The 16806-nt window shown below is 41.6% G+C and overlaps 1 protein-coding gene across 1 annotated transcript; it reads left to right on the plus strand.

The window, feature by feature from the left end:
* Positions 1 to 1253: 1253 nt before the first annotated feature.
* On the plus strand, positions 1254 to 8362 carry LOC147269642 (secretory carrier-associated membrane protein 5-like). Its single transcript, XM_086195398.1, has 7 exons — positions 1254 to 1439; positions 1871 to 1909; positions 1993 to 2112; positions 3648 to 3804; positions 4688 to 4789; positions 6648 to 6765; positions 6992 to 8362. Exons 2-7 carry the CDS (start codon positions 1903 to 1905, stop codon positions 7169 to 7171), a joined length of 684 nt encoding a protein of 227 aa, XP_086051524.1. The 5' UTR covers positions 1254 to 1439; positions 1871 to 1902; the 3' UTR covers positions 7172 to 8362.
* The last annotated feature ends 8444 nt before the right edge of the window (positions 8363 to 16806 follow it).

Consider the following 16806-nt stretch of genomic DNA (forward strand, 5'->3'; position numbering starts at 1 on the left):
GAGAAGTCAAAACATCTCAAATGAAAAGAGCACATCAACATATTTGTCGTGTCTAATCTTTATAATTCCATTATTTTTATTTGTATCAAAAAAAAAGTAAATGTGACAAAGGTCATTCAGAATCAAAACCTCTCCTCCCTCCCCCTGCCCCTCTGTCCGTGACTAAGCTGTACACAGTTCTAGTTGACTTCATAGTCATGTTGGCTATTGTCACTTGAATCAGTTTGCATCTTTAGTGATGCAGAAACAACAGAATTATCTATTTCATGATATCATCTTTTTCTTCAAGACACTATTCTGTACTCTCTGTTGCCCAAAACGGCACCCTAGTCTATTTTTACTAGTAAATTTGAGTAAAGGCAAACCATTGCAAATGTGTTTCATCTGCAGTGTTTCACTTTTAAAAACAAGTGACTCAATCACTATAACCTCATTCATTTTTGGAATTAAAAATATGCTCTGTCTTAGACGTTGATAGCCATGCAAAATATGCCGATATGTGATGGCTTCCTGTGGAATCAGCAGATATCCACTCACCCCTCAGACTCATCCAAAGCAATAATACAAGCACTCCGGCGGTTAAATGAGCATCGACATGTCAACATTGTATCATGTTTGTCAAGTAAATCCCTGCACTGCTTTAAAGGAAACACTTAGTATTCCTCACACTGGCTGCTGCTGTAGTTATTTCACAATTAGTCTGTGGGATGTTCCTCGGTTACTCGTTATTTCCCGGTGTTTGAACAATGTCTTGCCAATTGACCCTTTGCAGTTGATCCGATAGCGGATTGAGCAGCAAAGCTTAAGAGACGAAAAGCCATTCCTGCTGGTCTCCCTGTCGATACAGTGTAATCAGGTCGATTCATTTAATTGAAATACTTTTATAGTGATGAAAATACAAATATCATTAGCTGATTGTTTTACTCAGAGATTTGTACAGCAAATAACATGCCACACGTTTTTATTACTGAAATGAAAAAAAAATCAAACAAATGTTTAATGACCTCAAAGTGAGGTGATGCATCTGTGTGACTGGGTGAAAATCTTAGTGTTGTGCTCACTGGTGGCAGAAGAGGCTGCTACTGTACAGTTTTTGCAACTCCCCATTGTTTACCTCGGTCGGCAGGCTCACTTCAGCACCATGGACAGAGAGCTGAACACTGATTGGGTCAGTAATTACACGTCAAGGATTAGAGTGGTTTGCCCATTGGTCTGGATCAAAGTGACAGCAGAAATACGGACGATGATTGGTCCAAGTCTCGGCTAGTCAGGATTTATCGCTGTGGCTGTGTCGTACGGAAGAAAGTAGCTTGTTATTAAAGACTACTAGTTTGCTTTTAGAGATCGTCTGATTGTCAGTCCTGTTTGATTCAGTGTGCATTTGAAGGCACCGGTGGGAAAAGCACTAGAAACAGATAGACAGCCGCTGTCTAAAGCAGGTAAGCAGATTAGGTTTCCTGCGGAATCTCCGTAATTCCTGCCAATGATGACAAGCTCTGTGTCAAAATACCCAACCGCCTTTGTGAACGTACACCGTTTACCACCGGCTCGTTTCCTCCGGTGGAGTTGAGCTTTTATGTGATTGCAAGCAGCATGAGAGCCGGATCTCATGCTGCCGGAGCGCCGGCATTTATAGTGGCTTCACTGCAACCGTAAGGATTCAGACGTTAAAACCGTATCAGCACCACTGGGAAGTGCCTGGAGGGCTCACACATCAAATCCCCCAGCACAACGTCTTAATGGCGACGTCTACTTTAGCCCCCTCTGCTGAACGCCTTTGACATTGGCTGGGCAACGACGCAGTAAAACCAACTACCTCGTTATAATGAAATATTGAAACATTACCTGCAGCTTTTCTTATATTTAACAGACTCACTAAACAGGAGTGAATCTACCATCCTGATGGCCGGTGAGTAACGATGCAGTGCGGCTCTACTAGACAAGAAAACTCAGATTGCCATGTCTTACTCTTCCAACAATGATCTGTTGCAGAGCCTAACTTCCCCCCACTGCCTGGATTCATTCCGCTCAAGCCCTGCTTCTACCAGGACTTTGACGAGATTCCTGAGATGCACCGCAGCATGTGCAAGAAAATGTATCACCTGTGGATGTGTGAGTGGCAAAAAAAAAAAGATGCATTTTTACCTCAGAAGTTCTCATTGTCCATGTCTGTAGACTGAACTGGAGAGCTTAAATTTGAACTGTTGAGACTCTAAAATGCAACCACAGGTGCTCCAAGCACACTCATCTGAATTGTCTGGCCTTCTCTGCAGCCAGATCTCAGTCACAACTATACGACAGAAGGGAAATGGGTGAAAAGAGTCCGACTGCAGCGGCCTCTCCAAAGCAGTTTTCAGCTGCTGTGGCTGTGACATCCTGACTGGTTTATTTGCTAATGAGCCACAGTGCTGACCAGATGGCCTTCGTTTGAGCAGAGCAGTTACTATTGCAATTGTTTTAACAGGTTGTTGTTGGGGGTTTTTTGGCCAGAAGCACTTTCATCAAAGTTTATTACTCCATAAACAAACAGTGCAATAAGGTTTGCGAAACTGTTCTACTCTGGAAGCTCTCCGCTCATCCATGAAGGAAGCAGAGGGCGGAGGGAGAGAGGCTTGCATAGGTGCTATGACATCAGCTGTGCTGGGCAGAACTGTAACGTCAGTGGCTGTAAAACAATAACATGAAAATCATGAGGACTAACAGGAATTTGGCGTGTTGATGCAAAGTTGATGGGCGAGTAGCCACTTTAGTTTGGCCAAAACATTCAACAGTGACAATCAGCTGTCAGAGCTCGGAGCCAAACTGAGTAATACTCTGAGCTTGTTGTCTCATTAGCTGTTTAGATGTTGAAGGGTAGATATTTCCCCACTGAGCGTGAAAGAGGTTTTCAGCCATGCTTGTTTTTCTTTCTTAAAAATAAGCAAATTTGTTTTGAGTCCTTCCAGAAAATGATTGGTCTGAAAGACATTAGCAGACTAAACCGGTCCAGAAGTCCCTTTCACCAACCACAGTTGGAGTTTAATAGATAACAGACAGAGAAACATATTTATACACCCCCAACAATGTATCCGGCACTGAACTGTGTCATCTCTTTTCTTTCTGCAGGCTTCCTCTTTATTGTTGTGCTAAACATACGCAGGTATCAAAAGTCCAGTACGCACAAAAACGCAATGTTTCAGTATCAAAACTGCACTTTCTGCATGAGGCCGAGTGCTCTCAAGTGTTCTTCTCTCGTTTGCAGATAATTTCTGGAACATTTCATTTTCATTCATCTTACGCATGCTTGTTGCTTCTTGTGCATGTTGTTTTTGTCTCATTTTATGTTAGAAAATCATTCCAGTAACTTTTTTTTGTTCATTATTTTATTCCAGCTAAGTTTAACTTCACAATTCTTTTGCAAAATACGTTTTTACGAGTTAACAGATTAAATAGCAGGAGTGTTCCTATGATATTACTGACAACTGATAGAAAGGAGCCTGCAATAAGTCTAGTCAGGACATTTTGTTTGTCCGATATTATACAGTTCACATTATGTCAGTGCTGGCTGTTGTATTCATTTTCTGTTCCCTGCATGTTTATGTTCTTGTGCTGAACACACTGTTTTTCTGAGCTCCAGTGCCTTCAGTGTGTCTGTTGTGGTCTTCCAGTAAACAGCGCGACGCTAGCTGTGAATCTCATCGGCTGCTTCGTGTGGATGTTTGGAGGAGGCGGAGTGACCAACTTTGGGCTGGCTATCATCTGGCTCCTCATGTTCACCCCCTGCTCTTATGTTTGTTGGTTCCGGCCAATCTACAAGGCTTTCAAGTGAGTACATGGATTCATTATTTTTGCTTTACAAGTGATCAGTAACTCAAACATCAGTGAGTAAAATTTAGTGTATTTGACTGTATTTGCTCCACAGAAATCGTGCTTGTGTGATGTGCGTTGACGAACAGATTTATAGTGTCATCAAGGAACAAACTGTGACCAAATGACTATTTTTGGCTCTGATACCTATTTTTATACCATATTACCAAAATAGCTCCATGATCACTCGCGTGGTCCTTTGATAAGAGCTTTTTCTGGGCTCACTTATGCTGTCAGGGGGGAACGTGACAGGCTGTGCTCACTCATGAGCTCAGCAGAGAAACTCAGTGGCTCCACTCCTCCACTCATACCAGCTCCAGCCTGAATTATGCATCCCTATATAGTCTGTGCTATAAAGGGGTGGGTGGGGTGTTTGAACTTCAGCAAGGACATTTCATCCATCTCAGGGCTCTCACCTACAAAACTGTCTCAAGGGCATTGCGAGATGTTTGTTACGTCATTTTTACATGCTAACGAGACCGCCGTGCCTCCCGAGGGAAGGTTTCTATAATGCAATGTCAGTCTTCCCCACCAGTCAACGTGCAGTACAGGGTTGCATTCATCCTTAATGTAGCTTTCCACCTTCATTCTGGTAGAATCTCTCTCTCTCTCTCTCTCTCTCTCTCTATATATATATATATATATATAGAGAGAGAGAGAGAGAGAGAGAGAGAGAGAGAGAGAGAGAGAGAGATATCAATCACCATAGTTGGGTTGCTTGAGTGCCCACAGAGCAAATTTAAATCATGCATAAAATGATGCAGAGGTATAATATTATAGAGATGCATTCAGCATGAAAGTGTTAATCTCTCTGTCCCATTTGTTGTGCTTTCCTCCTCAGAAGTGACAGCTCTTTCAACTTCATGCTCTTCTTCTTTGTGTTCATGGCACAAGTTGGTATCAGCATCATCCAAAGCATAGGCATCCCAGGATGGGGAGTTTGGTAAGAGACACGCTATGTCCCAGAACTTAACATATACACATCTTTTTCCCTTGATTTCTTTTTACTTTTTTTTTTAAAAAGAGATTTTCCATTTAAGTTCATATAAACCACCAAACTTAAGCGTCAGTTATCGCACTGGCAAGTCACTGCATGCCAGCAATTCCTGATACAGTGCTTGTGCCTAAATCTCTGAATACTACAGGAAGTGGACATTACGTGACAATTTTAAGTTACAGGGAATCACAACTCAGTATCAAACTTAGAGTCTCTACCGGACTTTAGCAGTGGTTCATTTAAACAAGAAAAAGTTTGTAAAAGTGGATTAATAAGACCATAAAAATCTGCTTTTCATATGAAACATGATCTCAAATTATGAAATGGGATTTCCACTTCTTTCATTAACATGACAGTGACGAACCACCTGAAATTACTCTTAGAACTTTTATGATAGTTCTGTTATTAGTTTTTAAGAGGCTGTTAAGAGACCCTGCCTCAGCCTGATGATCAAAATTAACATTATGACAGCCTCCATAAAGTTTGTAAATGTCACTATGTGCAATTGGATAGGGACCTCTATGAGCAATATAATTTAACAATATAACTGTAATCTGAGGTACTTTAAGTCCAAAAAATTCTTGTCGTTTAACATCCAGATGTTCAGTGGTGGTATCAAGCTAATAATGAGGAGGGGCTGGTTTTAGTGATTTTTAGCCCCTGTAAGAGGCAATCAGAGCGAGTGAATAAAACTGGAGGCAGCACTTCCCTTAACTAGCTTAGTTACCTCAGCTAACATTACACCTGCCATAACATCAGCTGATACTATTCTGCCTTTCTATTGTGGCTGTTTAATTCAATCACCTCAGTTAAATGTTCATTGCAAATCCATCCATCCATTCATCCGTCCATCCATTTTCTACCAGTTATCCTGTTAGGGTCATGGGGGGCTGGAGCCTATCCCAGCATCTACGGGTGAGAGGCGGGGTTCACCCTAGGCAGGTCACCAGTCCATCACAGGGCCAACACATAGAGACAGACAACCATTCACACTCACAGCCACACCTACAGTCAATTTAGAGTATCAATCAGCCTCGTCCTCTCTTGATGTCTTTGGACTGTGGGAGGAAGCTGGAGTACCAGAGAGAACCCACACAGGAACAGGGAGAACATGGAGACTCCACACAGAAAGACCCTGTGATGGAGCCGGGGCTTGAACCTTGAACCTTCTAGCCGTGAGGTGACAGTGCTGACCACTGCACCACCGTGCCCCCTCATTGCAAATCCATTTTGTGCTATGTAATGTGGTGGCAGGTGGATGCAAATGCTGGCATACGCAGGCAGGATGGGTACAACGGATTTGAAGATTCATTTTTCAAAATGAAGCTTAAAAAATAAACAGAAACGACAAGAGGACTTGAATGCAAACTGAGGTAATGAGACAGTTAGCAACAGGTGGAAAAGCACGAAAGCAGGCGACTGATGGAGAAACACAAGAAACGAGGACTGGTTGGCTTACACAGCACAGGTGACCACAGTAAAAAGGAGGGAAAGAAAGACTTGTAGAAGAGCAAAGAAAGATCAGAGGTGACGCGTATTAACAGAAATCAGGACCCAAGTACAGCAGCAAACTAAGAATCAGTACAAAACCCCCAAGATCCCAAGAGTACAAAATAATGGTCCAGAGCTGAGTCCATTATCATAACACAAGGAATCCAAAAATCATTTTGGTCCAGATGAGACCATAATGCTTTTTGGCTGGCGAGGCCCCGAGCAATGCATATTGCAAGATGTTATCTTCAAAGTGATCACAGATCCTGAAAAGTAATCAGTTGAAAAAGTCTGTCCTGTCTGTCTCTTCCAGTGGTTGGTTGGCAACCATCTCCTTCTTCAGTTATAATATTCTGATAGCACTGGTCATGTTGGTTCCTACCATCATGTTCACGGCGGTGGCCTCTTTGTCCTTCATTGCCCTCACAAAGGTAAGAACATAGTGCATTTCTATACAGAGTCATATTCAGATTTTATGGAATGCATGATGTGCAATTTTGTTTATTAAAACTTGAATCCATTACTCTTTTTTTTGTTACCTCCTGACAAAATCCTACTAAGATGCAGTTTGATGTTTTGTGTCAAATAATAAAATGAGCCTAAACCACATAATAAGGGCGTGTCAGTAATAACTTGTGATGCCACTTTGCTTTTCAGATTCATAATTTCTACCGTGGAAGTGGGGCCAGTATGTCCAAAGCCCAGGAGGAATGGGCCACAGGAGCCTGGAAGAACCCTCATGTTCAGGAAGCAGCCCAGCAGGCCGCCATGGGGGCAGCTGCTGGAGCCATGCAGGATCAGTACTCCAGCCCGCAATATAACGACAACCAGATGTAGCCTCTTCAAGAGCGAGGTGTCAAAGACATGACATGACAGTTATGCCAAAGGTTAAGCAACAGAGCTTACCTTCTCCCTCTCTGTTACTGAGAGGTTCGTTTTAAAGTTTCACGATCATGAATTATTCAGAAGAAGCTACCCATATTAATTGTTTCATAAAACAAACTTCATTTTGAAGCTATTTCATCATTTGGCAGGCAATACTGAACATTTATTGGACACAGAGGGTTTTCAGCTTTGCTGAATTCCTGTATAGGGCATCATAAGTATTTGTAGGTTTTTTTTTATTCTTGATGGTGTTAATGCTATATTATTTTTTTTCTGATCAGGGAAAGGAAATGAAATTAGTTTTATGGATTGCTTTAGATGAGAGTGGTGTATGATTTTTTTTTATTTCCGTGTTCACCATTAACTGTGGTGTAGCTTCAGATTTTGTTATTAAATGTATTTTCACCATCATCTAGACAAACTGGTAGGATTATTGGAAGTATGTTACTTTAATACCTGTTGTCGCTGTTATATATTCATTTCTGAAGCTAAAACAAAAAAGCAAAACAAAACAAAACAAACAAACATGAAATTTGTATTTTTGTTTTAAAAGATTTTCTCAGGATGTGACCTCAGGATGATTTCATTATATTTCTATGCAGTAGATCAGTGATTGCACTATGAAAAGAAAGAACATTGACAGGGAATCTGTTTGTATTACTGGAATAAACAGTATTATTGCGAGCTTCTGGATCTCAATAGACACCGAGAATAACAACATTTGAACTTGCTGGTCTCTTTGATGTACTTGAAGCTTCCTGTTGACGTGTCTCCATTACGCGGAACACATCAGATTTTCATCACAAATGACTGAAATCTATGTGAATGCCACTACGTTTGAAAATAAAAAAGTTAAATGTGTCCAATGTGTTTTAGCACAGTTTTAAGTGATGACGGTTTTCAAATAAAAGATATTCAGTGTGATCTTTTATAAATATGTTGAAGAAGACAACATGCCTGTTGCTATATGTCTTTTTCACCACTGAGAGGTGCTAATGGTTCTAGTATGAAATTAAAAGCTTCAACATGATCGGATTACCTTCATTCATCCTTCAAAAAAATAATGGTCCATGTTGTCCATCCATTTTTTGCTCCCCCCCCCCCTCCTTTTTTGGTGTCAGCATTATTACAATGAATAATAAAATAAAGGTACTTTCTTGTGATGTATATTTCGTCTTATTTTGCGACACACTCTTGCAGCTGCATCACATTTGTCAGTCACTGGCAGTGAGCGCCTACGACGGTGACCTGTTGGAAGTATTTCCGTGAAGTGAGCAGGGTGCTCTCAAGGACAGTTGGCGTAGCCCGCAAACTCCTCCCACCCAGCTGTGGACCGGAAACAGCTTTTTTTATTTCACACCTACCAGCAGTCAAAGAATATTGAATAACAAGCAAGGACCAGTATTGCTGTTTCATATATGAAGATGCATCACATGCACATATTTCCTTCATGCTTTAACTTCAGTCAGTGGGTCTAAATCTTTTATTCTTTATCAATCGTGGGACCAGTTTGATGCCTTCTTGTGAGCAGGAATTAGTCTGCAGTCATTCTTGGAGGCTGTTTTGCTTATTTCTTCCTTGTTTTTTTTGTTTTTTCCCCCTCCCCCATTTAATCGAGGCATCATTCTGAGCCTGTGAATTTGTTTCCAAAACATTGCACAAAGCAAATGGTACTGCTGCCACATTTGAACACCGTTAAATCTTAGCATAAAAAATAAAAATAAAAATGACAACAGGGGGGCTAATGTGGCCTTCAGGTGGCAGTGTTGGCCCATTTACTCTGACTGTCCACTGGGGACAGTGAATGACCTTTAATTTTCTTCCCAGTGATCCATCTGTACAGCTTCACATGAAAGCTGAAGTAATTTTGACAGTACTATTTGACATTAATTTTGTATTTTTGAGTGGATTTCAGTGTGGTTTTTTTAAAGTCCTTTCCATTCTTTCTGCTTTTCAGTGTTCAGGAATTGATAGAAATACTCAAGAGGGGATGGTGGTGGTGGTGAAATTATACAGTGATGTAGATACCCAGCAGCCGACAAAAAAACAATGTAATTGCTGTACACATGAAAATCCCTAGAGCGGAATGGTGCGACAGCGAAGACGTCAATCATCAGGTGAACAGGGCTGGTTGTCAGCAACAGAATAAAGTCATTGATTTCAAACAAATCAAGAAAGTAAGACACCTCTTTTCTATTTTTTCACATCTACATTGAACACAGTGCATTCATTTTGACAAATGGCCCCCCAAGACACACACCTCCTTCAAACACTGTGTGGAAGTTGGGTTGAGGGTGAGCTTCCAATGGCCAGTTGGTTGGTGAAGTCATCTCACAACTGCAGGGCCAGAGTTTAATCTGCTGTTTAATCCCCACACATGCCAAGGTACTCTTGAACAGGATCCTTACCCCCAGCCTGTGGGTTTGCAACATTCTTTTGGTTCGGTGAAGGGTACAACATTTGGAGGTAAAAAGTGAAAATGTTTCTCAACAAAATGGGGTCCTAAAAGATTAGGAAAAAAGACATATTAGGAATTAAACTGTCAGAAGAACTGTATTGCAGTTGAGATATTTTAAGATTCTTGGTGTTTTTGATCAGTACAACAAGCAGATGGTTGCTTGAAATGAGAAGAGAAAGATATTAATTCCTCCTAGGAAAATTATGAAATATATATATAAAAATCAAAGCATACACACATACACACACACGCACACACACACACACACACACACACACACACACACACACACACACACACACACACACACACACACACTCGGAGTGCTGTGATACACATGGCTTCTTCAGGATCAGTCATAACAACCGAAGAAGACAGGGGGTGGAGGAAGGAAGGAGGGGTGAGGTCCATGTAAAGGGCAACGTATGACCTAAAGTTGACAGAGCACAGAGGGCCTTTTTGTTTAATTTCTCAGGAGAGATGGGGATAGAGTGCCCTTTCATGCTGTTAAACACACACACACACACACACACACACACACACACACACACACACACACACACACACACACACACACACACTTGTATTTATGGTTGTGCAACACTCACATAGATAGACATGTGCACATGGAGCACATGGTCTTTGGCCATCTCCTTAAAAACTGTTTTCTCAGGTTCACAGACTCACTCGGAAGTAATGTGGGGAAAATGTAATGTAACTGACATGAGGGAGAAGAAGATTAAGGTGCTCTCTCATATCCATATGCACCACAGCTAACATCATTAGCCACTTTTCCTTTCACTAAATCATACAAATCATCATACAGCAAAAATTCCCACTCTAGATCATCTTTGCATAGTGAGTGGAAACACAGCATCCAGCCAGCTACTAAGGAGGGGTCACCCAGCTGTCTGGAACAGGGTCATGCTAGTCAGCGGCAGCGAGGGAGTGCTGCTGCCACCAGCCTGTGAAATCACTGATCTGATGATGGGAGTCGTCCCCCTGACAGTGCAGGAAACGGTGACAGTGGGGGTTGGAGAATGAGTCTGGTGAAATATGAGCCTGTCAGAGGGAAGAAAGCCTGAATACAGTGGCACTGGGCTGTCTCTCTCCTGCAGCTGACTTTATCATCGACACTCCCATAAAGCAACTGGGTTAGGTGGGTGTGCAAGTTTTTACAGGGACCTGGTTAAGGGATATCTTACCTACTCAAGATCTTCTCCAATTTATAACCTTGGACTATAAATATGAGTTTCCCAACTTAAATGTCTTTCAAGAAAGAACTTGCCTCAACATGAATTTATCACTGTTGCTGCAAGCATGTGGATTTACAGCATTGTGAGAGGACAGTCTATTTGCTTTTTCATTAAAAACAAATCAAAATCAGAAATTTTTGAACTAAATAGTAAGTAAGGAAGCAGCTGAATGACTCAGCTGCTTCCGTTTCTCTTTTAATCACTTTCAATGTGGAATATACACACAGGAATAGAAATGTATATAGATGATATGTCTATATGGTGGGTTCAGCTCAGCATAAAGTGCTCAGGATGAGCTATGATCAAAACAAATGAGCCAGCAACTGCAGCTGCATGTAAATTAGAAGAGAGCCCCTCACACACAGACACACAATTCATTCATTCACTATCTTCCAGCCAGTGGTTTCTTCTCATCTGTCTCCATTCTTCCTTTACAAAGACAGCATTTCCTCTTACCTTTCCAGTGCAGCAATGTGTTTATCCCTACGGAAATGAAGATTTCTTCACATCTTTATTCATTTAATTAGGTCGCAAAGCAGAGCTAGAGCCAGAAGATGAATTACCTGTGGCCTTGATACTGTGCCACAGAATCTCTACACAGTAGGCACTGCAGAAATTAGAATTCAAGTCTGGAGGTGGGCTTTTTGGCAATGATGGCTCACAGACTAGTCCCTGTTCTCTCTTTCCACTAAATTCAATTATCCTCACATAAACCTGCTGTAGTGAAGAATACAGGTCTCAAGTCATATTTTTATCCCAGCATCACTGTAAGCAACAGGTCAAATTATGTTGGAGTGGTTTAAATCTTTGTTGACGACCATCTTTCTTGAAAATTGACTAAGCTGGGCCAAGGGAGTGGTAAAAAGTTGAGAACTCGTCTCATGAAGGACGTAGGACTGTGATTTCAAGATTAGATTTATTACTAGAGGTGACTCTATTAACAATGTACACATAGCATGCTAAATGGCTAGCGCAAGCCTGTTCCATCATCCTGTAAAACCACTTGTAACCTTGAAAGGTGGTGGACAGTGTGGACAGTCAAGTGTGCCTTCGGTCAAAGATGAGGGAATAAGGATGTAGCACAAAGTAGCAAATATTTGTAAGAAAAATCGTGAGACCATTGAGTTTGTTTAGACAATTGAAAATGAGTCTTTAGTAGGGTCTCAGCTACCGACACCCTAAACGACACAAAAACATAATTCCCAAAGGCTGCAAATGAAGATGATAGCTATAAACTGCTCCTAGAATTTCTGCAGTTGTTTACGCTGTCTTGCTTTGCCATCATTCAAAAGATAATTGTAAAGTTAGATTTGATTTATCCTGAGGTAAAACTAAAATGGCAATAAGCCTCTCCCTAATTTTTGAACGTGCGATATACAAATAAGGAAGGAAAAGTGCTCCAGATTAAAAAAAAAAAAAATTCTGATTACGCGTGAATGACAATTACAATTTGGGTAGCTACATACCAACTTAATGTGAAATCAACATGAACTGACTGCAGCTAAAAAGGGACGGGAGTGGGGAGGGGGGCTGAGACAGAGGATTCTATGTGTTTCGAGGCACTGGACGTGAGTTGCTCACCAAGGTTATTGGTAACCCAGATTTAATTTATGTTAGTCCAGTGTGTGTGGAGCCTCCTTTTGCTGCGGTGGCCTGGTGATTACCTGCTCTCACCCGTCACCTATCAAGGCTTCAATGCAGCAGGATTCAGCCTGTTATACTACTTAAAGGTTTGCAGGGCAGAGCGTGACATACAGTAGATTTTCATCAGGGGATGTAGTGGGCAATTTGTTATGATCATGCAGATTTTACCAGCACAACAGAAGTGCAAAAAGAGCACACGAGCACCCACGGAGAGCACATAAAAATGAGGACGCTGATATTGTATGAGAGTCACCAAGAGTTGCTACCAGCATCTTAATAATTCTACACTAAAAAGACAAAGCAGCTCCTCTTCTTGCATGCCTGTCGACATTATTAGTGTGAATGGGGGAATAGATTTTCCTGTGGACACTGATCTACTCTGCATGTGTGGAATGTGTTCTTGAAGCAGACACCAGAAATGATATTTGAAACAATCCATATCTGGGCCAAATGGTCTCGTACGCATCTGGTTGGGAGTATAACAGAGGCTAAGGAATACAAGTGTTTCAATCAGATGATACCACTAACTTTCCCCTAGTGGAGTAGATACAAAAGCTGGATTCTCAAGTATTCCCTCTTTTGGTGTTCCCTCATGTCCAGTACTCTCTGCTGTTTCATCTTCCTTGTGTTGGCTTGTCCACTCCAGCTGCCTCAGCATCCTGATCAGAAAATCATTCTGCAGCCTGCCTATCTACAGCCTCAGCCAACCAGAACACTCTTCATCCTGCTTCCCATCATCACCCCCAGGAACTGTTCCCCTTTTTTTCTGTTGCAATAAAACCTTCTTTTTCTGCCACCCTGCTTTCTTGAGCTTCATTTGGCTCCAAAGGAACCCTTAAAGCATCAGTTTTGGATGTGCAAGACTGGTTGCAAAGGTGGAATGAGATGACATCTATGTGTCAGGTGGGTGGATCATTAGACCAGGGTAGATCAAAGTTGTCATCACAGATATAACAACCTCCTCAATCCAGATCAGCAGGGTTTAATCGCTTTCAGCTTCATCCCTGTGTAGACAGAGCAACTGTCACACCATCAAACTGCTGCACAGGTCAAAAATTTAAACTTATTCATGGTACCCCTCCCTCATTTAGTCATAAGTGACAACCTCAAAACTAAAAGGTGTCTCCTCATGTTTTTTTAATGTTCAGCGTCATCAGCCTTACACTCATAGCTTCCATTCCCAGGGAGATTGTGTAGTCAATGACATCTCAGCACGGAGAATGCTGGAAGGTCTAATCAGTTGTGCTTCACTTCTCTTGATCTGTTTCCACAATTATGCTTCAAGCTTGCAGCTGCAAAACGCTTGTTGCTTTACATAGGTTTGCTGGTAAAGTAAATGCGGCATGTTGTAAAGGGAAATATTTGTCGGAGTTTTTTTTTTAATAGCTCTCTATACAGCACTTTTGCTTATCTGCTGTTAGATATAACACTTCCTGCCCAAAAGCAAAGAATATTTACATATTTAACAGAATGTAATTTGCAGTTATGTTGCAATCTGATCTGTGTGTGGTTTCGAATCTTTCCCTTTTTTCAGAATGTTAATACACCATCTTGCCACATGTTCTTTTGATCAGATTCCAGCTTGTAAGCAGAGCTCACGCACTGAGTGAGGCTGCAACATTCAGCGGGAATTACAACATAACTGCTGCTGCAGATTTAGCCGGTAAAGGTGCTATTGTATTCATAGAATTGTCTGCTTTAACCATTGATTCGAGCAGAGCGTTGACGTTGCATGACCAGTCAGGCCATTAAAACAAACCACTGAGGCACTCTGACAAGATGCTGCGTCCGTTTGCTGTTAGACTTTGTTCTCATATAGTTTTGCTGATTTGTACCTCAAGTACCCCCGTTCTAGTTTCATATACTCATGCTTGCGTTGGCATTTCTGGCAGTGTGCATCATGTATATTCCATATCTCTATGATACAGAATGTGTCTGCTGGGTTTTATTTCATATATCCCTTCTGGTGTTTTTCTTCTCTCCACTCTGAAGCTCACACTGTTTTGATTCACTTGGGTAATTCCCTCTGGTGCATTCCTTATAAATACAATTGCACATTCAGTTGTTGGAGGACACTGTCCCAAATCATTTAATAGTCCTTAACGCTGATGTTTTGACAGACAGCTTCGATCCTGCTGTTGGGAATGTGCTGTGGTGAGTCCTCTATATCACCAATAGTAACAATAGGACGCCAACTCAGTAAGAGACACTCTGGACATTGTGCATTATTGCCCCCAGACTACTGAAGTATATAGGGCTTTATTTAAGCTACTTAACTAGCAGCCGCAGAGGAAAATGTAGAGGCTAAAAAAAAGGGGGTGTTTATGAGGGGGGAAATTGTGACTTTTCAGTCTTTTAGGAAGAGATTTGTCTTCCCTGTTCCTCATCAGATTTTGCATCACTCCCCCCTGTCTTTCATGTTCTCGTTCTCTCTCTCACACACACACACACACACACACACACACACACACACACACACACACACACACACACACACACACATTCATTTATACATACATGCCACAACATAAACACATGAGGTCAAAGTCAAAGTCAAGTGTGTCCCAGCACACAAAGAACTACACCACTTTCACAAAACAACATTGTGTAGCATGGAGAGCTGGGATGGGGTGATTTCATGTGAACAGCCTGAATAAACAGCCCATACAAAGAGGGAGTGTATAACGGGGGTCAGGGTTTTGTTAGGACAGACCAAGTATGAGAGTGAGAGCTGTGTATCAAAATGACCGAAAATGAATTTTCATCCATCTGGGGACAGGAAATATCTCTTTGAGGAATGCCTACATGTCTTCTACATATCGTATCTGACAGCTGAAACAAAGCAGCAGTCGATGCGGGATCATCAAATTTAGCCCAATACCAAAGCCCATAGGTATTGCAGGTACTATTATCAAATCAGTGGGTATGGTATTAGATTACTAAGTTCACCAGGTCTATTGAACGACCCTGAGATTCTTTTTTAATGTTGTCAATTTCATATATGTTCATAACAGGGCGAATTTGGTGTAGATTGACATACAAAGTTATTCATTGCACTGAAAGATTGATTTTGAATTTGATATTTTAAAGGATCAATTGCGTGCGTATGTGCGCGTGCGTGCTGCATTTGATGTTTTCTCTATTTTGCCTGACCCTCTCCTTTATTTCTCTCCTTTTCCCTTTCATTTTTTTCCAGAACATATTTTTGCGGCATATGTCATCATATTTCCAGAGTGTGTGGCATGGATGACATGTTTTTGGAAGGCTAACTTAAGTTAACATCGCCATGGGTTCCCTCAACCAAAAGAAAATGCTTTTTGTTTTTTACACGACTTTTTAGATTATTGAAGAAAATAAACTCTATGGCAGGGGCTGCACGGTGGTGCAGTGGTCAGCACTGTCGCCTCACAGCAAGAAGGTTCCGGGTTTGAGTCCCGGCTCGGGCACGGGATCTTTCTGTGTGGAGCCTGCATGTCCTCCCTGTGCCTGCGTGGGTTCTCTCTGGTACTCCAGCTTCCTCCCACATAGGGGACGAGGCTGATTGATTCTCTAAATTGACCGTAGGTATGACTGTGAGTGTGAATGGTTGTTCGTCTCTCTATGTTGGCCCTGCGATGGACTGGCGACCTGTCCAGGGTGAACCCCACCTCTCGCTCGTTGATGCTGGGATAGTCTCCAGCCCCCCCCCCCCCCCCCCCGCGACCCTTAATGCGTAGGAATAAGCTGAAGATGACGATGGATGGATGGAAACTCTATGGCAAACAAAAGTTAATCAGAATTTGCCTACATGTTTTGTTCAGCAATATGATCTTCTAAAAGTGACAATGAGTTCAACATCATCACAAATAACTAGCTTGGTGTGCGATGACGTATCTTGTCTTCACTTATTAGCAACCGCTGTTTTTAAGGCACATAAATTCCTCTCCAGTGCCACACTGACTGACGTGATTTATTTGGTTGAACAAAATGTCTACATTTCCAAATTCAGCAACATGCTTTTTTCCTCCAGTCCTTGTTTCTATTAGGCTATGAAAGATGTGCATGATTGGAACCAAAACAAATACCAGTGATTTGATTGCCTCCCTCCTAGATAAAAATATTGTATATCGTTGTTTGTGCATTTCTTCATTATGAGCTTCTCTCATTGTTGACATGGTGCTGTTTTCCATGTTATGACCCTGCATTAAGTGATTGAGCTGTTTGTCGCAAAAATCCAAGAATTGTCAATA

The sequence above is a fragment of the Aulostomus chinensis genome, chromosome 2 (assembly GCF_037954235.1).
Source record: "Aulostomus chinensis isolate RoL2024-O1b breed Wild chromosome 2, RoL_Achi_v1.0, whole genome shotgun sequence".
Classification (NCBI taxonomy): Eukaryota; Metazoa; Chordata; class Actinopteri; order Syngnathiformes; family Aulostomidae; genus Aulostomus; species Aulostomus chinensis.

Coding starts and splice junctions, on each gene's coding strand:
- LOC147269642 (XM_086195398.1), top strand. Junction 3,805..4,687: donor CCAATCTACAAGGCTTTCAA/GTGAGTACATGG, acceptor TTTCCTCCTCAG/AAGTGACAGCTCTTTCAACT. Junction 4,790..6,647: donor ATCCCAGGATGGGGAGTTTG/GTAAGAGACACG, acceptor TGTCTCTTCCAG/TGGTTGGTTGGCAACCATCT.